This window comes from Lissotriton helveticus, chromosome 12, assembly GCF_964261635.1.
Source record: "Lissotriton helveticus chromosome 12, aLisHel1.1, whole genome shotgun sequence".
In the NCBI taxonomy this organism is placed as follows: domain Eukaryota; kingdom Metazoa; phylum Chordata; class Amphibia; order Caudata; family Salamandridae; genus Lissotriton; species Lissotriton helveticus.
The window spans coordinates 95679400-95698910 of record NC_136073.1 but is presented as its reverse complement, the minus strand read 5'-3'; the positions used below and the strand labels follow the sequence as shown (position 1 = coordinate 95698910).

General features: G+C 41.1%; 1 protein-coding gene across 1 annotated transcript in view; it reads left to right on the top strand.

The window, feature by feature from the left end:
• Positions 1 to 347: 347 nt before the first annotated feature.
• Positions 348 to 19511, top strand: part of LOC144797932 (extracellular calcium-sensing receptor-like) — a 126696-nt gene continuing 107532 nt past the window's right edge. Inside the window, exons 1-3 of the mRNA XM_078668734.1 lie at positions 348 to 502; positions 3301 to 3592; positions 6752 to 7582. Coding sequence (XP_078524860.1) covers positions 348 to 502; positions 3301 to 3592; positions 6752 to 7582 — 1278 coding nt within the window. The remainder of the gene's footprint in view (positions 503 to 3300; positions 3593 to 6751; positions 7583 to 19511) is intronic.

The window sequence follows — 19511 nt, the reverse complement described above, 5'->3', positions numbered from 1 at the left end:
CAGCCTGTAATCATCCATGGGCTAATGACTTCTCGAAGTGAGTAGACCAACAGAAACCCACAGATCTGCTGCAGATATTTGCAGTAATATTTATCTAATTACCCAACCACTGCATCAGCACCAGTAGTAATTCTTCAAAGGGAAGGAACTCTGGTGTCCACCCTTGATTTATCTCTGCTTAGTACAACTTTTCGCTCTTATAATGGCTGCACCAGTTCTGGGCTGAGGTCATTGTGGCCACCTGGACCGAGGAGTGCATGACTACAGGAAGGCCCATGGAGCGGTCCCTCTCTAAGATCTCTCTCTTTGTCTTGATACACTTTGTTCTGCCAGTGTACTTTGCCCAGATGATGGACCGGGCATGTCGACTTCCCATCAATGAGGTGACTGGTCTCTCCAGAGATGGAGACCTTATTCTAGGTGGGATCTTCCCCCTTCATGATGACGTGGAATTCCAGCAAGCCAACTTCACTGTGACACCTGCACCGATCACCTGCCAGAGGTACCGTAATGCAATCCTGTATCGTGTTCCCCCTTTTTTACGCCATCTTTCAGCACCTTCTACCAGCTGCACTAATGACCGCCAAGCCCCTGACCACAGGTCTCCGAGTTCCTCCTTTGTCTCTTCTCCATATCTCAATCCCTCTCTCCCTTCACTCATCACATTCGCCTATTTCACGCTCTACTCCATTTTCCCTCTTACCCTGCATCTCCCTTCCTCTGTTAGTTATATATTTTTATTTTTCCTTTTTTCCCTCTGCTTCCTTTCCTTTGCGATGTTTTTCTTTACATCTTTCCTATCTCTCTAACTGTCCATCCGTATGCTCCTATAAGGGAGAGGTGTGGCGCAGCGGACAGAATGGCTGACGCCAGAATGCGGGTATCTCCGTTCAGTCGCTGGCGGCGGCTCAGCTCAGCACCATGTGACTCTAGGCAATAGCCACTTAATCTCCCAATCTGAAACGTTAAGGAGTGATATGTTTGAGCTTTACAAATATGGATTATTATTATAAACTTCCTTCGCATCCTACATGTCTTCCTCCCAATCCATTCTACCTGCCCTCTCTATATTTCATTACTTCTTCCTCTTTCACATGTATACATTGTCTTAGTTTGTCCTTCTCTCTCTCTTCTTCTCTTTCCAAACGTTCTCTCTGACATCCTTATGTCTGCTCAATTTCACCTACCCCTCCCTCTCTAATTTAGTTTTTTCTTATCTGCTTTTTCCCTCAAGATCATATGCTCCCTTTCACATTTGTATTATTCTTCCTATATTCAACCCTCACTTTGTGTTTCCTCTCTTCTCCATTTCTCCCTTATCTCTTCCCACCAGTTCCGATATCCTCTATTCCCCTTTTCTCTCACATCTTTATCTTCCCTTTTTTCTTTGCCATTCCGATTTTTTCTTCCTTTTCTTTTTCTAGACGGAACTTTGTCACCCCCTTTCTTTCTCCTCAATATCTCTTCACCCCTTTCTGTCTCCTTTCATCTGTTTTTCTAATATTTGTTGGCCCTATCTTTTTTCATTTTCTTTCCTATTTATTCTGTTGCTCCTAATCCCAGCTCTTTCTTTACATCTTTTCCTTTGTAAACTCTTCAGCCTTTTTCTTGCCTTCCCTTCCTCTTTCCTCTTTTATTCGATCTCCTTTATATTTCTCCTTTCTTCTCCTCAGCTCCCATGCTCTTTTACTTACGCTTTGACCTCTTTTTTCTCATGTATCACCTTCAATGCTTATCATTATCATTCTTTTCTTCGACAACACTGCTTTCTTTCCTCCTCTTTTCCTCTATTTGCCCTTTCTTCTCTTCTTTCACCTACCTGTCCTTTTGCTGAGAAAGCTGTTTCATCAAATACAGAGACTTACAGTTTTAGAACAAATAAAAACTGCACCCACTTTCACAGATAACTAATCGTGGTACTAATCACACCACTTGGTTTCCTACTTGATACTTACTTTCTCTAAAAATTGTACCCAAAATCATTCGCACCTGGCTCAGTCCACTAAGCAGCTAAGTGTGGACGAAATGAGGGCTGAGAATCCATCAGATGAGAGTTCTAATAATTGCTTCTTCTGGTGTGAGTTTCTGAGCAACCTGTTTTATTTCCTGGTACCTTTTGGTAAATTGCCTGAGACTGGAAGTTAGACTCAAGTAACATACATATTTTAGGATTTGTAGTTTGGTATTAAATGTTTTACAGAATAAAATGTTATGAAAGATGTGGCAATAACAACTTATTGACAAATATTGCATTAGCTATACAATGCGCACTAATCCTGATTAGATTCAGTTCTAGCATTCACTGGTAATCAGTGTTTCAAATGCTGTTTAACGTGGCAAGAACTTTACTTAAGCTCACGAATGTCAGGCTGCCTGATTTTGAGGTCATTGAAGCCTGTCTGCCAGATCCTGGTACTCCAGAAGATAGCACTGATATATTGCAGGACAGTTACTTCCGGAGAGAGACCCTTGTTGAAACATTGGAATATTCATGTTTATCGTAGCAGGGATCACCAGAGCAGTATCAGGAGGGTGAACCATGTATTGGATGAGGATCATTGGCAGAGCAGCTCAGAATTCCATTTTGCAGTAGCAGGGAGTGGTAAATATGCAACTGAGCAGCACAAGGCCTGGAGGAGTTTCCAACAGCTTCTGATTGAGATAGGGGTGACCTTCCTCAAGCCCAGGGAGAAGGGCACATCACAAGGTCAGTGTAACTTAAGGTTGCCACTGGCTTATTGGTAAATCTTCAAAACACACTTGTAATATCACACAAAGTGCACCTGATCCGGTCCCAGGTCAATAATAAGAGATGTCTGTAGGGCATCACCCACATCACCATTTTAAGGGAGTGCATGGGCTGGTCGTGGATGTGAGCTCTACATTTCATGAAATGCGAGGAGCACAAAGCGAAGGCCCTTGTTGCTCAGTGAATCAACCTCTGGTGAGGAGGACAGCTTATAGTTTCAAACTCAGGTTCATCTTGAGCATAAATGACCTTGGTTTCAAGTGCTGCTCTATGATGAAATGCAGAACTGATAACAACACTCACTCTTATAAAAATCGAATAAGCAAGGATAGACATACATTCTTCTAATTTTCTGACAATCTGTAAAGGAGTTACATTTGAAATAGTCCAGTTGTTTCACATACTGGGCACCGCTGACAAGGTCATCCCCTGAGCCTGGACAGGAGGACATTTGCTGGCTGGTGTTTGGTGACTGATCACTGGAAGACTTCTTTTGTACTATATCCATGATGCATAAAATTCCTTCATGGTATTCTCTGATTGTTCTCCAGCTTCCGCACAGAGAATTACCAGGCGCTCCAGGCAATGATATTCGCTGTTGAGGAGATCAATAGGAACCCCTTCTTGTTGCCCAATGTCACCCTCGGTTTCCAGATCTATGACTCCTGCAGGATGAGGCAGCGGTCCCTCGAGGGGACCTTGTGGATGCTGGCAGGAAAAAAGCACCCGGCACCAAACTTTCGCTGCCAGCAGAACCTGCCACTTATGAGCATCATTGGCGATGCTGGGTCATCGTCTTCAATTGTCATGGCACGGGTGCTCGGCTTGTATCGATTTCCACAGGTAAGATTCCATAAATCACCAAATTACAACCATCTACAGTAATTGTACTTGCCTAACAGAGTAAAAGTGGGATTTGAAGAACTGTTATGACAAGAACAAAGTTTGCTATATTAAATGTACCACAAGTGGTTCCACCTACCTTTGGAGACCTGCAGCTGTTACTTGAGAAATCTCACTGACATCTCACCTCTGTAGTATCATTGAAACTCTACTTTTTTAGCTGGTTATTTAAATCAGAAAGTTGTAGTGATTGGAAGAAGATGGAATGACCACCTCCATCAGGTCTTTATGGACACTGTTTACACTCCTGGACTTTTGTGTGATAATCTTTTGCATTCTGGGGTCTGTAGCCTTGTTTTGCTTCTATTAAACTAATTAGACTAAGAAACCTGAAATCACTTATTTGCAGATGAAACGTTCAGGACTACAGAGAGTGTCCTTCAAGGTCAGACTGTACTATGGGCGATCAGACAGTGACTGATGAGCTTGTTCGACACGTCAGTGTGATGACGTTTTTATGAATGGTTTATGGTCTGCTGGACCAGTTGTGCCTGTTGACTTCCCTGATAGTAATGCAAATATTGTCTGCAGGAAGCACAAACCCATGCTGTCTCCCATACCTTGCACTTATCACTTATGGAGCATTATTTAGCAAGTTTAGAACTGCCCAATTTCAAATAATGGGCACTGTTTTAGCTTATTATATCTTTAAAGGTGGCTACTTTTATTTTGGGGCCTGGGCCTATTTCCTGTCACAGCATGAGAAGGGTGTCCTTAGTAAGTTGTATTGAAGTGGTGACCCGAGAAACAGGTGGCAGCGAGACCTATAGATTAAGGGGCATATTTATGAGAGGCTTAGTTCATATTTGCACCAAGTAAAGTGGTGACACAATCCTCTAAGTCAGATTTATGAAGCCACACAAAGCCCCTTTGCATTTCTTTGAATGGCTTCCTACAGCTGGAGTAAGGCAATGCAGTGCAAATCAAGACGTTGCTTTATACTAAGCAGGGGAGGCAATCCATGGGCACTGCGGTGGGTGTTCCAGAGCAATGCTCATATTTTTTTACGCAATCCCAGATTTACAAGGACTTATAAACCTGGGAATGCATAATAATGTTATGCCTTCCCAGGTGAGGAGTAACAAGGAGAAACATCTTTATATCTCCTTGTTTTTTCCTCTTTCTATGTGTGCTCCATTCTGAAGCACACATAAAAAGAGGGAAAAGCCTCCGATGCAAGGGTGCCGGCATTGGCGCTAGGCTGCCAATATAATGCCAGTGCAAAGAGAACGACAGAAATGCACTGTGTTGGATAAGTATGGTACATTCCTGCCCTTTGTCAGTCACAATTTGCAGCACGACAAGGTGCCATGCCACACTGCCCTGAACCACAATCTTCATAAATGTGTCCCACAAGGTTTCTAGCTTATTTATGGATTCCCTATTGTGATTATTCAATTCATTCAGGCAGAGAGTCACTGTTTCATCAGAACCCACCCCAATTCACATCTGTCACTTTAATACCCTAATGAGTCCCATACCTAGTATATCGGTAACATATTCAGGGCACAGATACACAGGTATACACTAATATGATTAAAACACATTTTAGAACTACATATATATGTGCCAATGCCTAAATTAAGATTGAGTACTGAGCTGTAACATTTTAAACATTTTATGGTATAGTCTTGTACCCTATTTACATATAAGCCTTTGCATTGTGTAGTAGTGGTACCTATCATCAGAAATGGAAGATTTCCACCCCTAAGCACACACATGTATTCTTTAAGTGTGCCCTTCTAATGGTAATTGTTTCTTGTTTTGACCATACTGACCATTACCTCAGAACGTGTCACTCACCTAGATGCAATTACAACATGGATGGACAGTAGCTTTCTAGAAAAGAAAAAGCAAATCCCGGATTAATAGAGCCAGAAATGTCTGGTCTGCCTAACCTCCAGTTCTTCTGTCTCATCTAAAATCAGTTTCCTTCAATGCTGCATTTACAAAGGTGTCCACTACTAACCCTGAATCCAATATTATCCCTTTATTAATTTTTTAACTACACACCATCATTTTAAACTTTTTCACGGCAAAGGTCCAAGTCAAAAATTGACAGTAAGGATTGACCGCGGAATACCATTCAAGCAGCCATGCCCACCAGATTTAATTGGTGTCCATGTAAATTGCAGAATAAGTGGCGTAAAACTGTTTCCACCTGTGGTTCTAAAAATCTTCTCTGGCAGTAGCTTTTGTAACTGGCATCTGGCACTACAACTGATCTCTTGTGGTACCAGAAATGTTTCCATAATGATGTGGAGCTCACAAAATATCCACTCTCTCATTCATGAAACTTTTCTGCTCCACCTTGTTGCTGGTAGGAACATAACTATTGCCAAAGACCTATAGTGTGTGTACTGATGAACACTGTATCTTCCCAGTCAATTGGGATGCCTCAAACAGGTCAATACTCCTTTATTTGGGAAACAGAGCATAGAAACTGAGCTCATAGTTGGCTTACTTTTAGACATACTAAGAAGTGTGGAATATTTTCCTGACTCATTAGCAATGGTCTAGTTAGTAACCTACTCTTTTGAAATAGCACATAAGGAGGGGAACCTTTTTGGGTAGAGTGCTTCTGACTTCAGACAAATTTCCAAGTAAAATCCGATCAAAAAAAGGCACCCATCTTATCATTAAAACATGACTCTTTGTTGGCTAAATGTGTGCTACTGATTTAGGTCTTCTGAAGGAGAAGGTCAGCTCAAACAATGGATTTACTCCAAAGTGTGCAGTAAGAGATGCAAGTGATCTCAATTAGATGTTGATAGGGTTCATTTTTATCTTATTCCAGTCTCAATTTCTCTATCAATTTCTTCCTTTTGAGTTGAGATAGGCAGGTTTCAAGTTTACCAAACAGATTACCCTTCATCAGATAATCTTTATCCACAATCCACTCTCACAACAAACGTAGGATGGAGGCCGACACAATGAGTGAGTGATCGAAATTAGTACCAATCAATCCTACATGTTGTCATGCTAGTTGTTTGATCCTTTCTATTCATACATCACATTACTTGAGTGAAACAAATGTTTTTATGAACACATTTCTGTAAAGAGAGGATTTCATCCATTACACAATTTGCTTCGTTACAGATCAGCTATGTTTCATCAAGCCCTCTCCTGACTGATAGAAACCAGTTCCCATCCTTTTTCCGCACCATCCCCAATGATAACTTCCAGTCTCATGGCCTCACCCAACTGCTGGTGCACTTTGGCTGGACTTGGGTTGGTCTCCTCATTGAAGACAATGACTATGGCCAACAGGGTGCTAACGTGTTGAAGCTAGAGTTGGCCAATGCCAGGGCTTGCATTGCCTTCTCTGAGAACATTATCCTAAGCCGTGCTGACAGGAATGCATTGCATATTATCCAGGTGATTAAAAGCTCAACAGCAATTGCCATTGTCATCTTCTCCAGTGATGCTGGAGTGACTCCTTTACTGGATGAGATGATGAAGCACAATATAACAGGGAAGATCTGGATTGCCAGCGAGGGATGGTCTACATCAAATGTCTTATTAGTGGAGAAGTTCTCACAGATCCTCACAGGCACCATTGGGTTTGCAACCTATAGTGGAGAAATACCTGGCTTTGCAGAGCATCTTAACAGCGTCCATCCTTCAAGATCTACAGAAGACATGTTTCTAATGAAGTTCTGGGAAGAGGCTTTTGGGTGCAAGTGGGTAAATGCAAAAGAGTCCACTAGCATATTGAGGAACTCATCCTCTGTTTGCACTGGAAATGAGAAACTAGACAAGCTTCATATCGGCTACAATGATGTAACAAATTTGAGAGGGCAGTACAATACCTACACTGCAGTTTATGCTACTGCCTGGGCCTTACACGAGCTGAATGCATGCAGCAATTGGGAACACTCACTCCTCAATGAGATGTGTGCAGATATCTTGAAATTCAAACCATGGCAGGTACAGTTGAAATTCTCCTTTGGGCACATTTGCTGGATTTACCTGTAAACAAATTGTTGAAATAATAAGTAGGGGAGTGGAAGATTATAACATTTGCCTTCCCAAACTACACACACATTGTTTTAAAATGTTCTACATGAAGGATACTGTCATTGAATTATAATATAAAATGGTGACATCCTATAAAAGTCGGATTTATCTTTAAGAGTTTCTTGCAAAAATAAGGGATTTTAGCCTGCAGTCAACATTTTGCTAATTATGAATACTTCACAAGTTTGGGAAACATCATAGGGAATTATTTATCTTTTGGTGGATGGGATATTCAGTCACAAATGTGGGAGGTTTCCCACTGCCATGTTACAAGTGCATTATAGTGTATGACACTTGTAATCCTGCAGATGGAATAGCTGCAAGATATTGACAGTATCCTATCTGCCGTACTGTAAAGAAGTCTCTTAGTGTGTGAAATTGAAGTTTACATTCATATATCACACAACTTTACCTACTGTCACATTCTTAGAGCACCTAGTTGCGCCACCCACAGAGTAAGAAGGAAACAGCCATTCAGCTGCCATGCAAGGTTTTTATAATGGCCCAAGCATATTGATGCTTTTTTAGTTTTGGTTGCTTGTATTCCCCAGCTACCTCTTAAGTTCAGCTGTCACCAGACCATATATCATCAACAGAAAAAAAAAGCTTCAAGAAGCATTACTGAGAGAAGGGGTTTGGCTTTGCCCACATTTTGACCTTCCTCCCTACTGAATTCAACTGTCAAAAGTTGTGAACGTCTTCTGAAAAAGAGTGCTTGTATTGCACAGATTATGCTCAAAATGGTAGGCCTGTGTTGAATATAGAGGCAAGCCAATGATCAAGAGTATAGGCCATATTGATTTATTCGGACACCTTATACAAGTTGTCATTGATGTGATCTGTTTATTATGAAAAGTGATGTCAAATGCAATGGGTTTGAATTATTTAGTGTGAAATACAAATGTTAAATCCAATAGGCTTTTACGAAACTGTTGGGCAAAAAAATTTGAAGTGGCTTTACATTGTGACCTCTGCTAAATGCGGTAGAAAGGGAATTTGCACAGTAAACATCATAAGATAACACTTTAAATTTGATGAATCTGAGAATTACAATATGCATGAATTCTATATTGTGAATAGTTGTGTATATATATATATATATATATATATATATATATATATATATATATATATATATATATATATATATCCAGCACAGAAAAGGCTCCTACTGGAACGCTGGGACCCCACGAAGGGTGGCGTACACCCCGGTGGAGCACGCTGGTAATTCAATATTTTCCAAAAGTGCAAGTATAGTACGCTCTCAGGAAGGACAAGGCAATCCAAGTTTCAGTTAAGTAATCGATTTATTTCACACTACGCGTTTCGGCAACAAGCCTTGATCACGTGTGAGGGTGCACACAATAATCATCACTAAATAAAGTTACACGAACGTGAAAATGACGTGAACATCAACAAAGGACTAATCGGTGTATCAACCTTGCCATGTCAGACATCTTGGAACGGTGTGACTATATGTCAATACATCGAGCAATTCAATTTGCAATTATACATGAAAGTAAGTCAACCACACATACTGTTAGCTGATCGATTACGTTGTAAATAAAACTGTACATATTTACATTAGGAAATCAGGTAAATATACTGATGACATGTCCTCCCTTGCCATTCTTGAACTCTGTCTGCCAATGGTACTAGTGTGATCTCTCCTGTCAAGCATTGCGGGAAAGTATCCACACCCATGTCTCATGTTTAAATCAGCCACATAGTGAGGATGCGTCTGAGTTTATCATACTCAGCCTGATTAATGGCCAGTGCCTAAATCAACATGTGTCCATTTGTCCTTGCCAGTCCAACCATAGATAAAGTCCTAGTCATTGTCCACGACATTATCGGCCAGTGCCCAATATTTCCATCATAATTATATGCATTGATTTGTGAACTTCCAGTGACGAATTGGAAAATTGGTGATGTGTCAACTTTCGGATCGTGATACTAAGTGCATACAGGACGGATGAAAAGTGTAGGTTGCCCGTGTTCATGCATACTGGTGAAAGGGCCCCTTCCTTTTCTCCTGCAAAAAATCAAAAAATGAAAAATTACATTATATAACCGTCCTCTTATTGACATATTTTATATACATTGTTATACATCAAAACAAAAAGGAGAAAGGCAATAAAAACCCTTATTACTAGTTTAATGGTATGACCACAGAGAAGAAGTGATTACAGAAGAAGAAATCATCATCCCTCATTTAAATAAACGGAGAGCTCCTCGTCCATGTTGATACCCCCAGGACTTTCTGTTCGAAATTTAATTAGACGCCTGGATTCTCGTTGTCTCAAGGCGAGTTCTCTATCCCCTCCCCTTGGGTTTCTCATGATTTGTTCAATGATCATGTAGTTCATATCTGAAGCATCAGAGAAATGTTTTTCACTAAAGTGTCATGCCACTGGGTACTTGGGGTCTTGGTTGGTGATGGCCCTACGATGTTCTAGTACCCGCTTCTTGGCACTACATGTTGTGCTGCCAATGTACCAAAGCTTACATGGACACTCAATGGCATAAATTACAAAATTCGTGCTGCATGTAAGGAACTGTGTAATTTTCCTATGCACTCCATTGTAATTCAAATCACTCTTGTATCTGGTATTCCTGCACGCCTTGCAGTGCCTGCAGGGATAGAAGCCTTGTAGGCCTGTTCCTTTGTTTTGTGGGTAGTGTGTGATGTTATTCCTCGATACCAGATCTCGTATGTTGTTACTGCGTCTATAAGTGATACTTGGTCTGTCTGATATAAGATTACCCATCACATTGTCACTCTTAAATACATCCCAGTGTTTCACTTGCAACTGTTTAACTTTTTGTGATGCATTATTGTATGTGAAAATTACACGTGTTGTATCTGTGTCATCACCGGTGCTATGATATTTGTCTTTGAGTGTTTCCGATCTATTGATGATGTCTGCTCTTTCCTTTTGCTTTTCTCAAGAAACAGGCTGGATAACCTCTAGTTTTGAACCTTTCCATGATGTTGTCCCTCTCCAAGGTGTATGCCTCTGGGTTATTGCAGTTTCTTTTGGCCCTCAGCAGTTCCCTGAAGGGGATACACCATTTGAGTACTTCTGGATGACTTTTGAGGGCATGAAGAACACTGTTACCTGCGGTTGCCCTACGGAATAGGGTGGTACATATCCTGTTCTGTTTGATCTCCAGGCTTACATCAAGATAATCCACTTTAGTATTGCTAATGGTTCCAGACAGTTTGATGTTATATTTGTTGGTATTCAGTTTTTAAATGAAATCTTCAGCATCCTCCCTAGTCCCTTTCCAAATGATGAACAGATCATCTATATAGCGTACCCATATGACGATCTTGGTGAGGTCATGCTGGAGGGTGGTACTGCCAAAGATTTCTTGCTCCCAGTAGCCCATAAACAGATTCACGAAACTGGGAGCAAAGCAAGAACCCATGGCAGTACCGTTCACCTACCTGTAGAGGGCGCCATTGAAGGCAAAGATGTTATTTTTTAAACAGAAGTCCGTCATTTCAATTATAATTTTGCTATGTTTCAGAAATCTGAGAGGCCTGCTTAGGAGATAATCTTCGCATGCCTCTAATCCTTGCTCATGGTCAAGGATGGTACATAGAGAATGTACGTCTAGAACAATGAACATGTATTCTGGATTCCATATGAGATGCTCAATTTTACATAGAAAATCTTTGGTATCACGAAGATAACTAGGCAATAGTACAATGAAATCTCTCAAAAAATGGTCAACATATTTGGAAATATGTTCACTTACGCTTCCTATGGATGATACTATAGGACGCCGGGGAGGCTGTTTGTCATGTTTATGTAACTTTGGTATCAGATAAAAAATGGGCAAAATTGGATGATCTTTTTTCAAATAACAGAACTCCTCCCATGCCAATAAGCCCTTGTCCCTCCAAGTTGTCAGTTTTTCCCATATGCTGGTGATATTACCATTATATATATCCTGCGTGATGGATATATAGAACTTCTTATCCATCAGTTGGCGTGATGCTTCTGTTATATAGTCATCTCTATCAAGAATGACTATATTGCCTCCTTTGTCTTCAGGGTGTGTCACTATACTGGGATATTCCTTAAAGGATTAAAGCACCTCCCTTTGAGTGTGTCATGTTCCTCGTAGTATTTTTGCTGTTATTAGGCATGTGTCTTAACCTTTCTAATTCCTTGATGGTACAATCTTGAAATGTGTCTATGTTATCATGTGGTAACAATGGTATGAAAGTAGATTTGACTCTAAACGGAGTTTTAGCCGCCGCCCCTGTGGTAAAGACCATCTATCCTAGAGCGTCTGTCATATTCTTATCTGTTGCATTGCCATCATCATTAGTATCTAGTTCAGCTATAGCCAACAGGTTATCAACATCTCCAATTACAAAAAAAATTGAAAAAATTGCACAAATTAAAGAGGTTGGGACGTAACCAAAGTAAAGAGCACCGAAGTACTTTGATAGAAAATGATTTTGTAATTGGAGATGTTGATAACCTGTTGGCTATAGCTAAACTAGATACTAATGATGATGGCAATGCAACAGATAAGAATATGACAGACGTGGATGATGTCATCAGTGATGTCGTCAGTGATGCCATTTGAGAGGTCATCAGTGATGTCATCAGTGATGTTACTGACCATGTCATGAATGATGTAATATGTGACCTCATCAGCAGTGGAATGCGGGCGTGCGAGTTATAGTTAGTACAACTAACTAAAAAGGAGGAATTTCAATGGTTTTGTATGAGTGAAATGTCCAGCTAACTATAACACCCCTGAAACCTATGGTTTTTTCAGTGAATTTATAGGGTTTTTCAAATGCTAATTCCTAACTAATACATACCTGAAACCTATAGTATTTATCTGTGAATTTCAAAGGTTTTTTAAATGCTAATTATAATGTTTATTAAGCATATCTGTTTTTTCTGTCTTTTTTAATTATCATCCCATTCTCAACCTAGTAAAAACTGCAAATATCACCACTCTTCCATTAATACCTTCCGCCAACAAAATCGCCACAAACCAGAACCACAACTAACGCTAATGACATACAAACTAGTCGTTCCCGTTGAAAAAAAACACGAAAACACCACTTCCCCATATTTTGTACAACCAGCCAAATCTGCAATGCTACCGAAAAATAGACGATAGCCCCACTTACCAGTAACAAATTAACATCAACATTTAACTGGTGTAAGCAGGTTGACTATCTACTGCGTGAATTACACCCAAATCACACCCATATCTAAAGACGAATATGTGATAGAGGTACTAATCATGCAGCTCCGACACCCGACAAAATCACAACACCCAGCGCTACCACAACCACCCGCTGACCACTCCCCCCAACTACCTCAGAGGCAGCATAAAACAGGACAACGGACCTTCCCAAAATACCATATCCCCTCAACCACACAATAGCTGAATCTTCGGAGATGTGGCAACCAACTATGTATAAGGGAGGGAACTCGCACATCAACAATAATTCATACAATCCCAAGTGTACCGGTGATATGCTGTACACAGCTCACTATACAAACAGCAAACCTTTCCATGTAGAGATATAGTATTGATACGTGTAGTGTACTGGACAGTGGATGCAACCATAATTTCTCAAACACTGGGGAATATCTCGGTCATGTAGCTGTATTGTGCCCCCCCTTGAAGCGAAAGCGGAGTGGACTGTTCCAACATACGCAACTCCAGCGTAAGAGTATAAATACAAAGGCCATGCCCTGGGATTGGTTCTCTTGCGCGAAGACAAAAGAGTCTGTCAGAGCGGTGGCCCTCACCCTACCACGGGACTGCCACCATGACCACAGGCCTCCTTGACACAGGCACCCTGCAAACCCAGCTTACAGCACCACAGACTTATGTCTGTATCGACTACTGCCTTCGATCTACACTGTGGACAGCTAGGTTCACAACTTGAATTCAGATTTGGATCTACACTACGGACAACATTAAGTATAGCCTTGATTTAGTTAATGAAGAGACAATTGCACTCTATGTCCTCAGATTTGGTTAAAGGATGTGACAAAAAGCATTCCTCGATGTCTGTGCTGACTACTGCCTTCGATCTACACTGCGGACAGCAGGGTTCACAACTTGAATTCAGATTTGGATCTACACTATGGACAACATTGAATCTAGCCTTGATGTATTTAATGCAGAGACAATTGCACTCTATGTCTTCAGATTTGGTTAAAGGATGTGACAAAAAGCATTCCTCAATGTCTGTGCTGACTACTGCCTTCAAACTACACTACGGACAGCAGGGCTTACGATTCAGGTGGAATGGCGATTGCAGATGACGCAGACCAATAGGCAAGACACTGCCCACCCGGACCACGCATCATCGCAGGGTGTGCAGACGCTGAGTTCTTCAGGTGCCACTAACTAACTGCACCACAAGGCATTGCCACATGGCCCTATTAAGGCACAATTCATTAGACAGAAGACATTGCTCCCAGTGCGGCCCGCTCGGACCACGCATCATCGCAGGGTGCGCACACGCTGAGCGCCAGAGGTACCACTAACTCAGTGCACCATAAATCATCACCACGTGTCCTTATTAAGGCAGAATTCATTAGGCAAAAAACATTGCTACAAGTGCAGCCTGCCCGGACCACGCATCATCGCTGGCTCCACAAAAGCTGGTTGCTTCAGTTGCCACTAACTCAGTGCACCACTTATCATCGCTGGCTGCACACACCCTGAATTGCCAATACTGTGCAGCTCTATTCAATGCCACGTGTCTGTTGGCCCTTGCTAACCGCTGCCTCCTGCCTACACTGCGGTTATCCGGGCTCGCAATTAAATTGACTTTTCATTCATTAATTGCAGAGTGCAGTACACAACTAAGTATAACGTCCCTCAAACCTACACAATATCCTCTTAGTATCCTTGCCTCAAGAACTTGTTTTATATTAGTCATAGCTTTAGAACAATAACTAAATTAATCTTGCGAGTCCAAAGGAACACAGAATGGCAGTCTACGCTGTGGACAGCACAGCTCACAATTTGAACTATAATGTCCCTGAAACCTACATATTTCGACAATGTATTCCATACATGTTTCATGTTTTGTTCGAGACAATGCTCCCACTGCGGCCCGCCCGGACCACGCATCATCGCAGGTTCCACACATGCAGACGTACCACTAACTCAGTGAACCATAAATAATTGTCACGTGGCCTTATTAAGGCAAAATTGAGTAGGCAAAAGACATTGCTACCAGTGCGGCCTGCCCGGACCACGCATCATCGCAGGCTCCACACATGCTAGTTGCTTCAGGTGCCACTAACTCAGTGTACCATTATCATCGTTGGCTGCACACACGCTGAATTGCCAATACTATGCAGCTCTACTCAACGTTACGTGGCCGTGGGCCCTTGATAACTGCTGTCTCCTGACTACACAGTGGTAATCAGGGCTCACAATTAAATTGACTCTTCATTCATTAATTGCCTAGTGCAGTACGAAACTAAGTATACCATCCATCAAACCTACACAATATCCTTTTAGTATCCTCCCTTCTAGAGCTTGTTTTATATCAGTTATAGTTTTAGTACAATAACCAAATTCATCTTGCAAGTCCAAACGAACACTGAAAGGCAGTCTACACTGCGGACAGCACAGCTCACAATTTGAACTTTAATGCCCCTGAAACCTATATGTTTTTAAAATGTATTGCATACATGTTTCATCTTTTATTCGAATCACGATTACAAATGATGTACAAATTGTTGAAGCATATATATATATAGCGCGAACTCGACCCAAAAGTATTTCAACGTTTTACAAGAGCACCATGTTTACATTACACTTTCAGGCATGCGGAGATTACATGATTTGCCTACAATAACAGGATGTGGACGCGACTCCGAGGCTCGAACACTGATTTCCAGCACCAAGTTTGACAGTGTACCCGACTAACCACATAATTATATATGTTGGCGCAGCCTAACTCCGACCACAAGCCTCACTCTAATTAGCTGCCCTTCATGTGCCCTAAACTGCAACCTGAACATTTCATGGCCTAGTATTACTACAGCTACAACACTCCACTGAATGTGCAATAAACATTGATATCCACAGAAATGTGTCATGTCCACCATCTTTTATGTGTGGAACTATGGAGGAATATAGGGTCAGTGATACCCCGTACCTTCCATATTGGCCATGTTGTGGGACTTCACTCACATAATGACACATTTGCGTTTAAGACCCGGATGACGGCAGCACTACAACACTGACACCTGAAGCACGAGGGAGCCACGCCCATAGCTCCGGAGTCATTCTTCACAGCCTCACGCAGCACTGTCATACGTCAGGCCATCCCGCTCCGCTTATGCTTACAGGAAAAGACAACAACGCTACATGGCCCAGATTTTCATTGTAGTTATCTGCTGGTCACAGGTCTAGTTGTCAGAACGGCACAGACACTCTCTCATGTCTAGTATACACCCACACCACACCCACCCAGCACAGGCGTCACAAGACACGTGACCTACCAATAAAAAAGACCTCGCACACATGCTCTACGCCATTTTAGATTGCTCCCATCGCATGCGCTGCAATGACCCGTCCTGGTAGTCTGGACACCTCACGTAGGCCTGAACTATCGAACAGGGTGGACCATCACCACGCGCGTGCCCTCTTTTGTCACTGAGTTAGTGGTACCGCAAGGACTGAGCGGGTGAGCAACCTGCGATGATGATGGGTGCACGAGTATGTCCTGTGCCATAGCGATATCAAGACTCAGCACCAAATGTGAGACTTCTCGGTGGCATGATGTAGAAGGTGCCCTGTCCGCAAAAAGGTGAGCAGTGAGGCCTGGGTGCACAGCGGAGGGAGTAGATGGGGTGCAGCAGACTGGATACAAAAAGCCGACGCAGCGATTTAGGCGTACGCAGTCCTACATACCCAGTCTTCTTGCATTTTGATTTTTTTTCCGAAAGCCGGACAGTTTTTACAAATGTCTGTTGCTCCCACATCTGTAGCAAAGTAGATGAGTATTTATTTTTTTATACTATGCACCCTTAAATTTGCCATCTTATTTTGACAACCTTTCCTTTCTCAGTTGTTTTAGGACTTCGTTGCACATTGCTCGGCCCATGGCCTGTTGGTGTCTATTACGCGCTTGCTGCACGTAATAGACACCAATAGACACCAATAGGCCATGGGATTTCAATTATTGTGCCCAGACACGGGCGTGATAATTGAAACCACGTCTATGGCTGCGCACCACTTGTTTTCTATAACTGAATGGAACACATTGCTACTTCTAGAAATTGTTGATAAATCGAAGCCAATTAAAATAGTTGGGACCATGCAGATGGTTTTATTTTTAATTGGGGGGTGTAATAGGGCGGTGTTATTATAGTTAAGATTAAGATAGTGGCAATTACCAGTCTAATATCTTCCTTCATGTTATTCCTGTTAAAGAATCTGTGGCATACATAATGATTTCCGCAATATCACTTTAAGTTCAACTCTATCATTGAACAAGCATTTGCAATGTAACAGGTCTCGTATTATTAAAGTTTGAGCTATTGGTGTTGCATTATTTAGCAATGCCAATAGCTCAAACTTTCATATTGCGAGACCTATTGCATTGCAAATGCTTGTTTTTAAGGAGGTAACGTGTGTTGTGAACATCGAAGCATGCAGACACGAGCGTGACATTCGTGTCACAGCTCGTAGCTTCCTCACATTGCTTTTGGAATGTTATGTTTTATATACAACGTTGGGGACAGTGGGGAGCACCAATGCCCCCACAATCCCAGCCGGCTCCACGCGTCCTTAGGGAGCCGCCATTGCTATTCCACAGGGGGAGCTGCTAACATGCAGCTCCCCGTGGGGAAGAGCAATCTGCTTTGCATTTTGAAAGAGAGAGCAGGTTTCCCTGATTTCTCTTTCAAAATCCAAACCAAGTTTGCTGTGGCAGTGCGGGAGCCTCGACTCCCACCCTGCCATAGCAAATAATAGTGTACCAAGGGTGCGCACCCGGAGACACTGCAGGAGCTGCCCCTGGGGGTGGTGGTCCCCAGGGCCCTCGATGGCTCCTGGAGGGGTGCCACGTGGCCCCCCTCCCACAATATAAAAAGCCCCGGAGAGTGGTGATCCCGGGGACTTGGAGGGCCTTGAGCCCCCCACCCATGTATTTTTCTGGGGTGGTGGCCTTTGAGGCCCTCCACCCATTTATTTTGTAGCCAAAGGAGTGGCAGTCCCCCATCAAATTTAATATTTTAGTCCCCGGGATTTTCCCCCTTGGGGGCCAATTATTAAAGAAGCGCCGCAGCCTGAGCTTTGTTTTGGTTTTTTTACAGCAGGATCCGCGTACCCTGCACGCATTTGCATTTGCCGTTTAAAAAAATAAATACATTTTTCCTTGTGGGACTCCTTAAGCAGGTCTAGAGGGTCGGGGTATTTCTACCCTGCCCTCTTTATACGTTTTGCACACTTGTTCCACTGATTTCTTTGACCTCGCTTCTACCGAGGCACAAAATAGCTTCCAACACTTCCTTGTTTGGAATGTTGACAACTAGTTGACAGCCAATTAGCATGCAGCGCGTGATCGGGACGGTGCGCGCAGGGTGCACATAGGGTGCGCGGATCCACTGCGGCCATAGATATATCTATGATTTTACTTTTGATTTTCTCAGCAACTACCAAACCGATTTACACCATTTAACCAAAAGACACAAATCTGAACCAAGGGCTACCTCTTTGCCACATTTGGTGTAACTCCGTTCAGCAGTTTGGGCTGTAGCTGTGAATAAAGGTTCCTATGGAAAATTGCATGGGGAAAACACCTTTTGGGACTCCCCCTTTTTTCTCAGCCCCCACTTAACACATCACTCCGAGACTTTCAGGATAGGAGCAGACCGGAGCGGGCCACCAGTTTTGAGAATTTCGCAAACATTCTTCAACCAACGCCAAAGTTATTCCAAATAGAATGTTGCGGATTTCCTATGGATAATGGTATTCACCTGTTACAACGCATTTTTTACAACGCAGTACTGTTACAACGCATTTTTTACAACGCAGGTACTGTTACAACGCATACTATTACAACTTATACTGTTACAACGCAGGTACTGTTACAACGCAAGTACTTTTACAACGCATATATATATATGTATATGTATTTAATATTATATTTTATTTTAAATTAGGTTAGATTGTAGTAATATTAAAATAATTAAATTTATACTTAATAATTTTAAAATGTTGTTTATATATAATTTTTAAATTAATTAATTAATTATAATAATTAATAATTAATAATTTATTAAATGAAAAATAATGTATTAATCAAAAGAAAAGTATTTTTTTAAGTATTTTTAAGGTTAGATTGTAGTAATATTAACATATTAAAATATATTTTAAATAATTATTTATTAATATTTAATACTTTAATAACTGATAAATAATGTATTAAGCTAAAGAAAAATATAGGATAGATTGTAGTAATTTTTTAAAATATTTAAAATTTATTTATAAAAAATATTTAATAATAATTAATACTTTAATAATAGAAAAATAATTTATTAATCAAAAGATAAGTATTTTTGTAAGTATTTTTGTAAAAAATTATTACCTTTTAATATAGTATTTATTTTATACTTTATTTTAGGATTTTGTTTATTGAATTTTTTGGATAGTAATAATTTATATGTTCATTTTAATTTGATATTGTTTATTATATTGTATAATCTAAATTTAGGAATGTATATTTTATTATTGTAAGTATAATTTAGGGTAGAAAATATTTTAATTAATATCACATTTTTATTTTATATTTGTATTTTTGATTTTTTTA